This window comes from Crocuta crocuta, unplaced genomic scaffold (genome assembly GCF_008692635.1).
Source record: "Crocuta crocuta isolate KB4526 unplaced genomic scaffold, BGI_CrCroc_1.0 scaffold7, whole genome shotgun sequence".
Taxonomy (NCBI): Eukaryota; Metazoa; Chordata; class Mammalia; order Carnivora; family Hyaenidae; genus Crocuta; species Crocuta crocuta.
The window spans coordinates 8,359,558-8,373,641 of NW_027531904.1; the positions used below are offsets into that span (position 1 = coordinate 8,359,558).

Genomic DNA, 14,084 nt, shown 5'->3' on the forward strand with positions numbered 1-14,084 from the left:
ACCACGTGTGTCTCTGGAACTTGACACCCTGCAAGGGTGCCACCTCCATCCATCCTCTGGTTCTCTCTCTGATCCCCTCACCACAAAGGAGTGAGGAGAAGCTGAGCGAGACCTTCTGGAAAATACCAGAGCTCTTCCGAGTGGCGTCTTTTCCGTGGACGTGAGGCCTAGGGCTGCTGTCTTTCTGCCTCCAAGAAGTGGGCGCGAGGACGAAGCGGGCGCTGCCAGCTGCAGTAGGTCCTATATGACGTCATCGAGCTACTGCCTCTGGACTTGCCGGTAAGTCTTTATCGTGTAAGCGGATGGAGTTGGGTTTCTGTTACTTGTCAAGAAAAAGCATCCTAACAGTGATCCACGAAAAAACCCTAAGTTCAATGCCTTTAGAGCACACACTGGAACGGTATGGGAGAAGAGTAGGAAAAGCTCTAAAGCCAAGGCCATGTCCAACAGAAGCACGTAAGGCATGACGACTTAGAAAAGAAGGCCGCTGAGGGGGACTCCCCACTCTGCCATTAGTAATGACCATGACCTTGTCCTTGGTTCCTATTGACAGAGTAAGAGTTTCCTAGCCCTTTCACCATCAACAATTATTATTGTTCCTTCTTTGTGGAATTTATATTTTTCAAGATTTGTCTCCCCATACATTTTCTCAGGTATTTGGACAAAAGCACACAACTGCTTCGGTTCTGATCAGCAACGGTAATGAAATTATGTACTTTACCACATCACTATAATTTGCACTGGAGATTTGGAAACAAGATATTTATTACTGACTTATGAAGCTTTAATGTGCATGTGATTTCTGATAGGCTTTTACAAATACTGAGAGTAGCTTCCAGGTCGTCCTCTTTTAAGGCTCTTTGGAGATTAAGAGCTACCAGATGTGAGGATTGCAGTTAGCACCCAAGGAGGACGAAAAGTCAGTGACTTCCCCGAAATAAGTAACACGAAATTACAAGTCTTAATCGTTCTTATTTACTTTTTCACGAAATGCTCCATAGTTTTAAAAAGACACAGAAAGCATTTTTGTATTTAGATAAGCCTTTTAAAAGAAAACGGAGCGCACAAAGCAGTGTGTTGGGTTTTCTTCTGTCACCCGTGGGCTGGACCTGAAGGCGATCCTCGAACGTGCTGTGGAAACAGCACTTTAACTCACGATCAGGATGAAGTGCATCCAACCAGGAGTCCATGGACCGGGTCCCAGCTGCCACCCCATGCCGTGTGATCCCGAAGAAGTCTCTCAACTTCAGGACATCAGAAGCCCCGCCACAGAGCGGAAGGGACTCAACGAGATCATGTTGAACAACTTCCCAGCTCTCTCAATTTGTGATGCCATGAAATCGAGAGTAACATACTCCAAGCTGGGGTCAGGGATTTTAGAGCCTATAGTGAATGTACAGTGCTTTTAAATTCCGATTCCTTTTTTGAGTTCTATTCTTAAATATGTATTTTTTTCCATGTTCCTCTGTGCACTGAAATATTTTTTCTTATTTAACAGCCTCTTCGTTAATAGCAATACAAAAGCTTTTCAAGGATGTATTTCTCAAAACTGGCTTTTATTTCTTCTCGGCTTGCTGCTTTAATTTCTCCAAGATCTCTTCTGGAGTAGTGGAGGCCAAAAGCTTCACCACTTTCTCACGAGATTTACCACCCTGGACCAAAAGGAGAAAACGGTGTCAGGATAACCCACGCCGGCAGCCCGCAAACGCATCCATGCCGGCAGTGTCCTCACGGGGCCAGCACAGCGGGCTGGGCCTGTCCTGACAGCTTAGCCATCGCTTTCTCCCGGGCGTTTCTGGTCTAAACACAGATGGCAGCTCCGATTCCACCTTCCTACCAAGTTTCAGAACTCTCTAGGGGTTTTACCTTCAGTTATCAATTTCTGTAATAGTGAGAACTGGCATTACAATTTCCAAATGAACAGAGTCCAGATGTAGAATACTGTTTTTAAGTAACTTATGTGTTGAAATTAAAAGTGAAAATTGTAATTCCAAATATAGAATGAATTGCTGTTCTCTCTGTTCCACATTTCTGAAAACTCCATACAAAAAGCAAACGCTGTAATACTCGTTTTGAAACATTCTCTAAAGAAGGTACAGCGTGAGCAGGGACTCTCTAGGGGTAGAAGCTGGACACCCGGCAGAATGGGAAGTCCCCTTCAGGCAGATGCAGGCCACGTGCACTGGCAGAGTGTCAGAAGTGACCTGCCACACGAGGGGGACATATCGATGGTAGTGGCCCGATGTGAGAACTTTTAGATGCAGCCTGTTGACCAAGGACTCTGAATGCCAGCTGGGACCTAGATCTATAGAGAGTATCACGAGAAAACAAACGGAGCTTCAAGAGATATAAACACGGCCGGGTCTCACTCCTGTAAACTCTATTTCAGGAAATCCAGAGCGATGCCCAGGAACCCGTGTTTTAGAAATCACTGCCAGGCGGTTTGGATACCCACCCCTAGAGCAGGCCCATCATGTGATGACTTCATCTGGCCGCTCTTCCTCATCAGCTCCTCCAGGGAGCAAGGATAACACTGGAGACCAGAAATACTTGATAGACTCACTAACGGAGATCACAAGCAATAGGAACCCTTCCAGATTTTTAGTATGATGATGAAGGAAGAGACCAATCAACCTGCCAGCGGGTACAGGAATACATGCAGAGAGGAGAGAATCCTCGAGACGGTGGCAACTACGTAATATACGTATAGAGGGTGGTCAGTCTGCGTAAGGACTGAGGCAGTAGGAACGGAGGAGTCTAAATAGAATTCACATATTTCAGTGATTAGATGAAGGAGTTTTAAAAAAAACCTAGTTTTTAAGTTTTTTGGAAAAGAAAAAATCAATATTAACGTAATAATGTCTGACGTCTAATAACCAAAGCTGTTTTGAGAGAGAGACCTACCTTGTCCAAAACCACGTCACTCTTCCGAAGTTCTAAGACCTTGGAAAGATAGCGACAGAGCTCGGCATTAGCCTCTCCTTCCGACGGAGGCGCAGCGATGGCTATACTCACAGCTTCGGTTGTCAAGTCTGCAATGAGATCCATGTGGACTTGACCCTTAAGGAGTTGCTTTCCTTTATGAAGTGAAGCTATTTGTAAGAGTTTGCATTTACCTGGCACATTATAGGTTTTCAGTGAGTAACTAGTGCATGAAACTACACACAGTTAAGGGAACATAAACATGATAAATAAGCCTTCACCATTTCAGGAAAGAAATCCAGAGAAAACCGACATCTGACCCATCCTGCGGATCAGGAGGAACCCTGGGCAGTGTCCTGGATTTAGGCAACTGGAAACTGCCTGGGTACCAGGACGAGCCCAAGGCAGGGTCACAAAGGAAGTGGGACGCAGGCAGCTCACTACCCTGGACGACGGTTGTTTGGGTTCTGTCATCAGGAAAGGAGAGAAGTGGCCAGATTTAGCTCGTGTGAAATGCCTCTTTGAAGTCTTTAAAATGCGATACTGAGACATTTACACAGCACTTGCGTATGGTGACTTGGGGCACACGTGTTTTAGGGACTTCACAAATACTAACTTCTGAATCCTCCTAAGAACCTCACAAAGAAGACATTCATACCATTATCATCTCCAGTTTACAAACGAGGACACTGAAGTCAAGACGTGCCCAAGGTCACCTCGCGATAGTGACGTTGTAACTAATCGTTTGGCTGCACACTCTGAACTCCGGGGCCGGACAGCCCTGCTGCTTCGGAAGAGCGGTCCGACCCCATCGGTACAGCCTGTGTCAGGAGCGCGAGCCCGCAGTCCTGCACTGCACCCCCCCCCCCCCCCCCCGCCGCGCCAGCACATCACTGAATTCACGTCCAAGCCANTGGGGGGCGTTTTCACACACACCTTGCCTGTGTCAACCACGGGCCACAGACTCCCGCACAAGAGCCCGCCTCCTGGCCTGTCACCGATTCTAATTCCATCGTGCGCTGCGTTGGTACCTTTCAAATTCAGACGCGTCTCACAACAGTCAGAAAACAAAGTGCGGATTGTGTGTTGCTGGTACACAAAACACCTGTGCACCTTCTGGCTGCTGGCACCTGAGATGCGCTGAAACACTGTGCCAACCCGGACCGGGTCCGCGGCAACCACTCCGAACACGCCGGTCCCCACACAGCCGAGCTAACACGGCCCCGAGCACAAACCACACCCTAGCACCCCAATTCTGGGATCTTGCTTTCAAAGTGTAAAAAGTAATAATAATAATAAAATAAAATAAAATAAAAAAGGAATTCGGAGCTTCAGAGGTGAAAAAGACCTTCAAAATAACTCAGATCAATGGTTCTCCGACTCTTCTCATTTGGAATATCCCCCTCCAGCTCCGCACCCACACAAGCTCCCCCGGACTCCCGACATTTAAAGTAAAGGTAAACACAGCTGCTCTGGAGCCTGCCTGTTGGCCTCCGCTTGTCCACCTAAAACACCCCCGAGGCACCTTTTGGGCTCCAGGGAAGAGCCTGGAAGCCTTAGTCCAAGATCTCCCACAGATGAAAACAAATGGGCCCAGAACAGTTCCGCATTGTTTTAAAACGAGTCCACACAGGAGCTGATGACCAGGGCTCTCAGACACCAGGTTTTGTCTCCCTTCTCGGCCCGAGCTGAGGGACCTGTGTGTGCAGCTAGGCCGGAAGTGTGTATTTGGGAGGAGAGGAAAGCCGGACGGTGGCAGCTGTCTAAACTCGACCAAAATGTCTTTCCTTGTCTGGTCAATGCCTCCGGTTTTGAAAATAGGACAAGTACAATAATTCTTGGCTGCACATATGTCTACGTGTGTCCTTTTCAAAATGCCGTATTTTTCAAAAAGAAGATATACAACAGTTTCTCCTCTAACTTGGAAGGCTGTAAATATCTTATGTTCACTTTTGACGCTGGACTTACACCTTCAGTTAGAACCTAGAATTTTAAAACGGAGAAGGCTCTAATCATGACTATGAGAAATAACCCTGACTGTATAGGAGCCGCTCTGGGCTAAGGCACGACGGAGGGGGGCCCCCCACCCCCAGCCCCTTCACGACTCCCACCCCAGGGGCCACATGTACCTGTTACAGCGTTTTGTTTGGAACCAGGTTTGGCACGGACGGCTATGGTGACGCAGCCTTTAGGGTCAACTGCCACAGGGCCTGAGGGAGGAAGCGGTCTCTCTGGTTCCTTGCTCTGGCCTTTACCCTAAAACGACAACCACCACACACTACAACTTTACAGGCTATAACAATACCCTCCGGCACATGTGGTCCTTCCTCTACGCCCTTTCACCCTTAACCCAGACGAACGAGTCGTGTCCAGGGGTTTCTGGGCACCCGGAAAGGCTTTCCAAGCATTCCAAACCAACTCTTCCACGAAGCCCTCCAGTCACCGCAACGGAGCGTCCGGTTCCTGCCTCGGGGACGCGGGACTCGGGCTTCCACGCCTCAGCGCGGGGGCCTCGCGTCGGCTTCGGATCGCCCGCCCCCCAGGCGCAGAGACCACTCTCCGCGCGTCCCGGCGTCCCCACCTCCGTGCGCGNTTCTCCGCCAGTGAAGCGGGCGTCGGACGCACCCGCCCCAGCCTGGCGCGGGACACGCGTGTGAGAGCGCGTGCCAGGCACTCGGCGCAGAGCCTGGCACTGCCAGTGCTCTCAACACTGCTCACCCGGCCCTCACGGAAGTCTTTCTCCCCCCGCGCCCCGCCCCCCGAGATCAGAACAAGCGAGGAAAACCTGAGGCCGCTTAAAAAGGGTCCAAGATGCGACAGACGCAGATGGCAGCCGCGCGGCTCTTCCTTCCTGCGGCATCACCTCCACTCATTACAAAGAACATTAAACGTCAATTAAGTAGAATCCTTGTTCCAAAACGGTGTTACACTCAACTTTCAGAAGAAAAAGGCAAATGACCAAAAAAACAAAAGGATAAGATTTATTTGTTTTTAATTCCAGGGGATGTCCCAGATCCGTAAACAGTTCCGTTTCTTACACGTTCTGTAGCCCCTTCAGTTACAATCCTTGTTCGGTGCAACATACTTGAAAAGCACTCGAAATGCCTCAAATGTCGAAAACCATAAACTTACTTTTTAAGGTGGAAGTACTTCCCATAATGGTTACTACAGCGTGTCAGCTGGTTAATCTGTAGTTAACCAGAACCACACATTCCATAGATGTTCCAGTTAACGGAGATGAGTTTATATCCATATGATCATGTTACCGGAGAGAGAAAAATTTCCCTTCTTAGAAGATTTTGAGACCTCTGCCACCGACACACGTCACTACATTCTTGAAAATATAAAATGAAGTACTATTTTAAATGAAATTTTTTGTCCTAATTACTATTATTTAGAAAAACTCAATTCTTTTTAAGCTGTTAAAGAATTATGATTTTTAACCATCTTTCCAAACTATTTGATATTATCTTACACTTAATTACACATAAGGGTTTTTTTTTTAACAAGATAATCATTTTCAAGGGGAAAAGATGTTATATAAAAATTTTGCTTTATAAAAAGGTATATAAATGTTATTTTGCCAGGTATACTTCCTATCTGCTCCCAATACGGCTGGCACCTGTGACATGAACGAGGTCATAAACATGAAAGATACCTTATGTCTTGCGTAGAGCTACGTAGGTGGCAGAAGGTACACTTTCCAGCAGAAGTGATGCTGATGGACATCTTTAAAATTTCAAAGTAGTTGTTAGAAAGGTTAGTATTTTATTCTGGTTCCTGTTGTGTTAGATCATCGCCACAATGTTGAACTGATGCCCGTTGGGCCGGTCGGTCACCACACCCGCCGCCACCTCAGGCTCCGGCACCCTAACATCCCCCGGACAGCTACCGACAAGTATAGCGGTGCAGCTTAGTGATAAAGAATCCAGTCTTAGACTACACCTTTAGATCCTCTGTTTATGTCACATTATAGTGCATTTGTACAAACTCTATTTATAGTTTAAAGCTGTACTATGTAACACATGACTATACTATTGTAAAATATCCTTTTTTGTAAATGCATTGAAAATGTTGGGCATTTATCAGGCCTGCTTCTAGCAATATTCTGAATGCTAACAACCAGGTATTTCAAAACTCCAAATATAAGGTCAGTTTTCTTAATTTTCTGATATCAGTTATTTGAATTAATAGGAATTCTGTAGGAATACTGACCCACCTCATCTCATGTAATCTTCAAAATAGAAAAAGCCTGTAAGTCCATCTCATCTAACCTTCACAACAGTTAAAACAACAAAATCAGCTGTCTAAAATAAGGATTTTTCAATTATCAAACTGTGGAAAGACTATGAGTCAGCTGATCTACACAATTATACAAGATAAAGTTGAAACAGCTGTTTGTTTTTTTTTTAAAGTTACACCCAGTTCTCTTTTCCACTAAGGTTATAAGAAAAAGGAAAATCTGCTTTTAAACCATGCAGAGATTTAAATCAATAGTGTTCATTTCCTCTAAGAAACCAAAATGTTTCTTATCTCACAATAATAAACATTCATGACACTCAAGCTATTTTCTGTGGCCAGTTTTATATGCCTTGGGGACTGGACTGTATGGTACTCTTTAGCCAAGATGTAGCAGAATGCCGGATTATGTATAAAATATGATTTCTGGTATCTGTCCATCTTCTATCGAAGTGCCATTATTATTGCCCGGGGAACTAAAAAAGAAAAAAACAGTCTTGCCAGCAGCAGGTGCCTCATGCACGACCTTCTTCAATCCTTTAGTGCCATAGTGGGAGTCTGGACCCTAAATGAGAACAAAAGCGTCACTGGTAATTTCCATTTCATAAGCACTCAACTTAATGTGGTTTCAATTAGGTTAATGATCTACTGTATTTCATTACTGTTCTGGTATGAAATTTTAAGCTACGTCACTTCATGAAAAATGGAGTTTTTGCTACAAAGCTAGCTAATGATTAAAAATATTGTAGAACTCCTCTTTTGGAGAACAGGGAAATGGTTTTAAGAAAATAATTATTTTATCTTTGGTCAAACATTCAACGTCTGACTCAAGCAAAGGGCTACAGCTTAGGAAGAACCGTGTCAGAGCAGAGCTATACCAACAGGCCCTTCTTTTCTCAAAGCAGCTCCCAGCTTCCTTCTTTCCCCTCTTCCTAAAGGCTTTTAATGTCCGTGACTCACAGTTTCGATGCAAAACACACTCTCTGTAACGTGTGAGAAGAAACCCACCAGTTTGCCACCTAGAACATACTCGAAGACTCTTACTTTGAGTGTCGCGCATGCTGTGTAGCACACGTTGGGCAGGATCTCTATAGGTTCTTTGAACATGACCCGGAATGTGTTAGCAGTCCCATCACAACTGAATCCAGTATCATTCTGTCCCAGGGTTTGTTTTTTTTCATATTCAATGATCTGTAATTTTTCAGAGAAGTTACACTTAAGCGAAATCAACCGAAGCAAAGTTGCAGACAGAAGACTATGGAGCCCTGAGGAGCAGCAGAGCGTAAGGCTCGTGCACTCATCTCTAACCACCAGAGACGGCTCGAACATTCGGTCAGAGGCGCGGGGAGAGTGCCAGCTAACCGGGGAGTGGCTGCAGGACAGAGGGCCTTGCACAGAAGACACCTGGCTTGGGGGCCTGGTTTTCAGAACACCCAGATTTTAGAAACCTAAGGACAAGGGGCCTTTACTCTTTGCTAGCCTGTATCTTGCTGCTAGGAAATTCCCAGAGCACTTCCTACGTCTAAATGTTATTTACTGAAATGAAAAGGACCTGAAATGCAGTGTTCAGGTGTGTAGACATTAAAAATGTGAAAAATCCCATTTTTTCAATTCAGTTCCATCATCTGTGCCAGGTGCTGAGGGTCACGCCCTTACGGAGCTTCTGGTCACTAGACAGGTGTCCAGCGACAATGCAGCGTGGAGCTTGCGATAAAAGAGCAAAGCATAAGATGAGAATTTTATTTTGTCAGGAAGGGGGGAGGCTCCACACAGGAGACGGAAAAGCTCCAACCAGGGCCCACCGGGTCAGGGAACAGCGCGCACAGAGGCGAAGCCTCACAGACCCGCCTGTTTGCATACATTAGGTGAAAACAGGAACAGTAAGAGGCCACAGCCATCACTGCTGTGAGAGGGCCAGAGGCGTCTCCGCAGGGACAGTGACCGGAAAAGACCACAAGGGGGCGCGCCCGGGTGGCTCAGTCGGCTGAACATCCGATTTCGGCTCAGGGCATGATCTCATGGTTCGTGGGTTCAAGCCCCGCGTCGGGCTCTGTGCTGACAGCTCAGAGCCTGGAGCTGCTTCAGATTCTGTATCTCCCTCTCTCTCTGGCCCTCCCCTGCTCATGCTGTCTCTCTCTCTCTCAGGAAAAAAAAAAAAAAGACCACAAGGGGGCCCAGGGTGCTCAATGTCCTGTTCCCTGATGGGGCTGCAGCTATACAACACGCTCCCTTTGCGGAAACGGAGCCTTGTGCACCGTGTAGAAATAAGTGCACTTCTCTACATGTGTATCACGGTTCAATAAAAATTACTTAAAAACCAAAATAGCACAATGGTGTCCTGGGATAAAGCAGTGAAACCCAGGATTTGGCTGTAGAAATCTAATCCATGGCAAACCGCTATACTTCTCAGAGCCACGGTTTTATTGTTTACTTTGGGGAGGGGGGGACCTTGCTTTGACTTCTTCCTAAGGCTGTTGTAAAAATCAAATTAGAAAATTCCAGCAATGGGGCGCCTGGTGGGGGCTCAGTCGGTTAAGCGCCCAACTCTTGGTTTTGGCTCAGGCCATGATCCCAGATTGTGAGTTCAAGCCCCGCGTCGGGCACTGACAGTACAGAGCCTGCTTGGGATTCTCTCCCTCGCTCGCTCTCAGAATAGACAAACTTTTTAAAAAAAGAAAATTCCAGCAACAGACTATGTTCCAAACACTTTGTGTATCATCTCTGTCACAAAGCTGTAAGGTGGGCGCTGCTGCTGTCAGAGCAGACAAGGGCACAGGCTTGGTGAGGTTACGTGGTCTGCCCACAACCACACATTGAGGTGGTAAAGCTGAGACTCAAAGCCAAGCAAGTGTATCTGGTGTGGGTCTGGAGGCTGCGTGAGACCGGGCACTGGGGGAAGAAAATAGAAGTCCTGTTTCTACTCAGTATTTATATTTTACCATTTTAATATAGCTCTAACCCTAAAGGCTTCTCCCAGGCCTCAGATCATACAGCCTGCTTAGGTGGGTTCATGGATCCTACTGGGACGGGATCTTAACAATACTTTATAAGGCGAAGTGGGGAGTGATCGTGAAAATCTTTTCTCTCTCTCAGAGGTTTGCTGTGGTTTTTCTGCACTTAAAAAAAAAAACACAAAAACAGAATTTCCTAACCTTTAGTATCTTTCAAATAAACAATCTCAGTGGGTCTTGAACCTATTTGTTAAAAATATTAAAAATGTAATAGGTTAATAAGAGCGATAAATTGACATGGGTGATATCAAGTTATCAGCTGAACTGCAATATAAACTTTAGCAGACAAGATCAGAAAATGAGAATGATTTCATTAGCAGAGCCAGTAATGCAATCCTTACACTTGAAGCAAAGTATCTTTGTGAGGTGGGGAGGAATCTTTCCCAGCTATCCCCAAGCCAAATCTTTGAATTGTTCCATATTTTGAAAACTAATGATGCATTAAAAAAACTTTTAAAATTTTTATTTATTTTTGAAAGAGAGAGCACGCAGAAGCAGGGGAAGCACAGAGAGAGGGAGACACAGAATCTGAAGCAGCTCCAGGCTCTGAGCTGTCAGCACAGAGCCCGATGCGGGGCTTCAACTCAGGAACTGTGAGATCATGACCTGAGCCGAAGTCAGATGCTTAACCGACTGAGCCACCCAGGTGCCCCACTGATGATGAAATCTGAACACAAAGTTCACCAAGGTTTTTGCTATTAAAGATAATATATTAATATTTTAGAGAAGACAGTATTTTTCTACAGGTAAACGTTTAAAACAGTTTATTTCCTTTTCTATTGTGTTTTACTATAGAAGTACAGTATTGCACATGTACAGCTTGTAAATACAAGTCCAGCACAGATGCTGGACTCAAAAACACTTGTACTAACTAGGATGGGCAGTCAAAAGGGTGGGAGAGTACTGGTTTACTGAAGGGAATGAGAGAGGGATTTAACTTCCTTCCCGATTAAGAGCCGAGGTGGGACAGATCTAAAGAGTAAGGCCGGGAATAGTCAGACAATTGGAAATCCGAAGGTGTTCACAGTAGTTTTAAAAAATTAGACAACTTCAAGCCCTAGAGTTCCAAGTGCCAGGGAAAGAGCCTGCAGACATTTTGAGAGAGCAGAAGGGAGTGACAGAAGGGGGTTCCTGGAGAAAGGAGGCTCCTTGTGAGCTACTGCTTCTGAAGGACCCCAGGACTCCGAGTCTCTGAAACCACTTTTAATCAGTTGTAAGACAGAACTCTCTAGGCCTTCTGGTGCCTTTGATAATTATACTGAATTTTGATTTTGTCAAAATGAGATCCTACTGTAAATTTGCATTTGTTATATTTCAAGACGATAAACAGTGAGGAAGAATGTGTACCTGTATATTCACTTGATAATCCGTGGGTCCATGGATAGATCCATACAAACCAAATCCGACAATAGAGATTCTTCTATTAACTGTGAACCTGAGAGAATGAAGCCAAATATAAAATAATACACGCATTTCATTAAGTATTCATAGTCTGAAGGCCTATAAAATTTTTTAAGTGCTACCTGGAATAAATTTTGCCCATAAAAAGGAAAACTGTCATAAATTTGATACCTTCGAAGTGTCACCTGCTTACCAAAAAATTCTTTCTAGAGTAAGTTTTAACTTAATGGGAACTTAAGTAGAAGTGTTTTTCTGTACTGTGTATTGTTTAGAGTCAAAGGAAATTATTTAAGCTAAATGCCCAATTTTGTTGTAACCATCATTTTAATGATGTCTTAGTGCGAACGTCTGCGTATCTTCAGGAGTGTAACAGGCCCAAAGCCCGGAAGCCCGAACTGTAACAACTTATCAGCTCTAAGAACGCTAAGGGCCTGTCAGAGTTAGGTACAGGGCACCACACTGCGCTCAGAGCCCAATGGAGAACACGAATAACAAAAAATTAAAGGGATCAATCGACAATTGTAACAAAAAATTAAACAAAGGGATCAATCGACAATTGTAACAAAAAATTAAACAAAGGAAGCTGCTGAACAGAATCCTGGTGGTGCAGGGCTGAGGCCAGGCCCTGACTCACACAGAGGGATCAGCACACGGTTCATACTAGAACAATCAGCAAGAATGGTTCAGTCATAAGAAACAGACCCATCTCACTCCACTTGACAAATGCAGAAAAACTGACCGTGAGTACAAATAGCATGAAAGATATAATCAGGGATCATCGGTAATAACAAGCGGTGGCCCTCCACGCAGTCAGCAGCAACTTCAATGGTCACTGTTGTTACCACCACGCCAAGTACTTCCTGTGCCAGGCGCTGCGCGTCCATCTTTTTCCCGAATTAGTTCCCTGAATCACTGTGACGGCTCGACACACTTCACAGTATTGTTTTTATTACCCTCAGTCTTTACCGTTGAGGAAACTGAGGTCTAGAGAAATTAACTTGCCTGGGGCAACAAGTGTGGCGCGGCCGGGACCCCGCTGCCCGTGGGCTTGGCCAGAGAGCCCGAGCTCGTCACCACAAGGTCAAAGGCCCCAGCACAGGGTGAGGACCACCTTAACATCTGTAAAATGTATTACTTATAATACAGTTTTTCCTTATTTTAAAAGGTAATATATTCTCTGGAAACAAATTAGAAAAATGCAGCTAAACAAGCCAGGAGCATTTTAAAGCGTCTCTAAACCCCATGTATCTTCAGTGCCTTCTCTTTCCAGACTTAGTCCTATTTTTTAATGATGGGAAAATAGACTGGTTTTCTTTGAACATGATATTTTAACAACCACCTCAGCATGTGTATATGTGTATACATGCTTCCTTTTTTCATTTAAAAAGGTAAAAGATTACTACTGCTCCACTGTATCTGATCCTCATTATCGAATAATCCAGGTTATCTGCAGTTTTTATTACGTGTCAGCACCATGAACAATCTTGCAGTGAAGTCACTTTGCAGAGCCTTAATTATGTCCTTAGAATAAATTCCTAGAACTGCTGAGGAAAATGAAAGGTGTGTTCTTAAGGCTTTAGATAAACATTATCAAATTGCTTTCCGGTGCAAGTGTCCACCCCACAGGAAACGAAGATCACTGCTATCGGATGCTCAGCGATCGTATGTTCGTTCTTTGTGCCACTGCCACAGACGACAAATTCAACTCTATTTCTTGGCTTATTAATGAGTTAAAATATTTGCTCATCTGTTTGCTGTCTGCTGGATTTTCTCTTTAATAAGATGCTTATGTTTTTCCCCATTTTTCTCTGCTGATGAGTGTCTTTTTCATGTGGATTTGAAAGACCATGTTCTACAGCTGTGCTCTGTCGATAACTGGCCATCACGGGAAGTGTCCCGTTTGTCATTTACTTATTAACTTTATCGTGGCTGTGGACATAAAAACTCTGGATGATCTGTAATCAAATTATGACCTCGGCCAAGTATGAGAGGGGCCTATCTCACCCACATCACGAAGTCACTGTTCTGGCGCTCCTATGGTTTCATTTTTTTTTTAATGTTAAATAAACGGATACAAATATCGGCAGATGGGATCAGTAAGGGATCTAACCGTGTTTTCCCAGTGGCGGATCTTCTCCTCATCTTCTAGGTTTCTTCCCTCACATTCTATGCTCATGTAGGTGAGGCTGCTTCCCGGACTCCCTACAGCACGAACTTACTGTACCTTTACAGCACTCCTCACCTTAGATCCATACTGCTCTTTTAAGAAGAGAAACATGTACTCTTCCAGATTAATTTTAGAGAAACCTGGCCACGCCAGGGCTCCCTGCCACGCACGGGTCACTCCCGCAGGGAGCTGCATTCCGCACACAGGTAGCGTGGAAAGCCACCGGCTCCAGGCGAAGTTCTCCGGTTCTCCATGAAGGTGCTGTTTTGTCTGCTTCCTACGGGATCTAGTCCTGTTCCTTTGTGTTGTCATGATTGTAAGCGGGATCTTTTACTACTTAATAA

At 45.0% G+C, this 14,084-nt stretch overlaps 2 protein-coding genes across 2 annotated transcripts in view; both read right to left on the reverse strand.

Annotated features, from left to right (window-relative positions):
- Positions 1–952: 952 nt before the first annotated feature.
- Positions 953–6,553, reverse strand: CUNH15orf40 (chromosome unknown C15orf40 homolog). Its single transcript, XM_077774277.1, has 5 exons — positions 6,545–6,553; positions 5,366–5,557; positions 5,052–5,178; positions 2,905–3,032; positions 953–1,652 (listed from the first exon to the last, which is right to left on the reverse strand). Exons 1-5 carry the CDS (start codon positions 6,551–6,553, stop codon positions 1,557–1,559), a joined length of 552 nt encoding a protein of 183 aa, XP_077630403.1. The 3' UTR covers positions 953–1,556.
- Positions 5,889–14,084, reverse strand: part of BTBD1 (BTB domain containing 1) — a 33,129-nt gene continuing 24,933 nt past the window's right edge. Inside the window, exons 5-7 of the mRNA XM_077774405.1 lie at positions 11,520–11,607; positions 8,206–8,352; positions 5,889–7,726 (exon numbers count right to left, since the gene is read on the reverse strand). Of these exons, the coding sequence (XP_077630531.1) occupies positions 7,568–7,726; positions 8,206–8,352; positions 11,520–11,607 (394 nt within the window). The 3' untranslated portion in view covers positions 5,889–7,567. The remainder of the gene's footprint in view (positions 7,727–8,205; positions 8,353–11,519; positions 11,608–14,084) is intronic.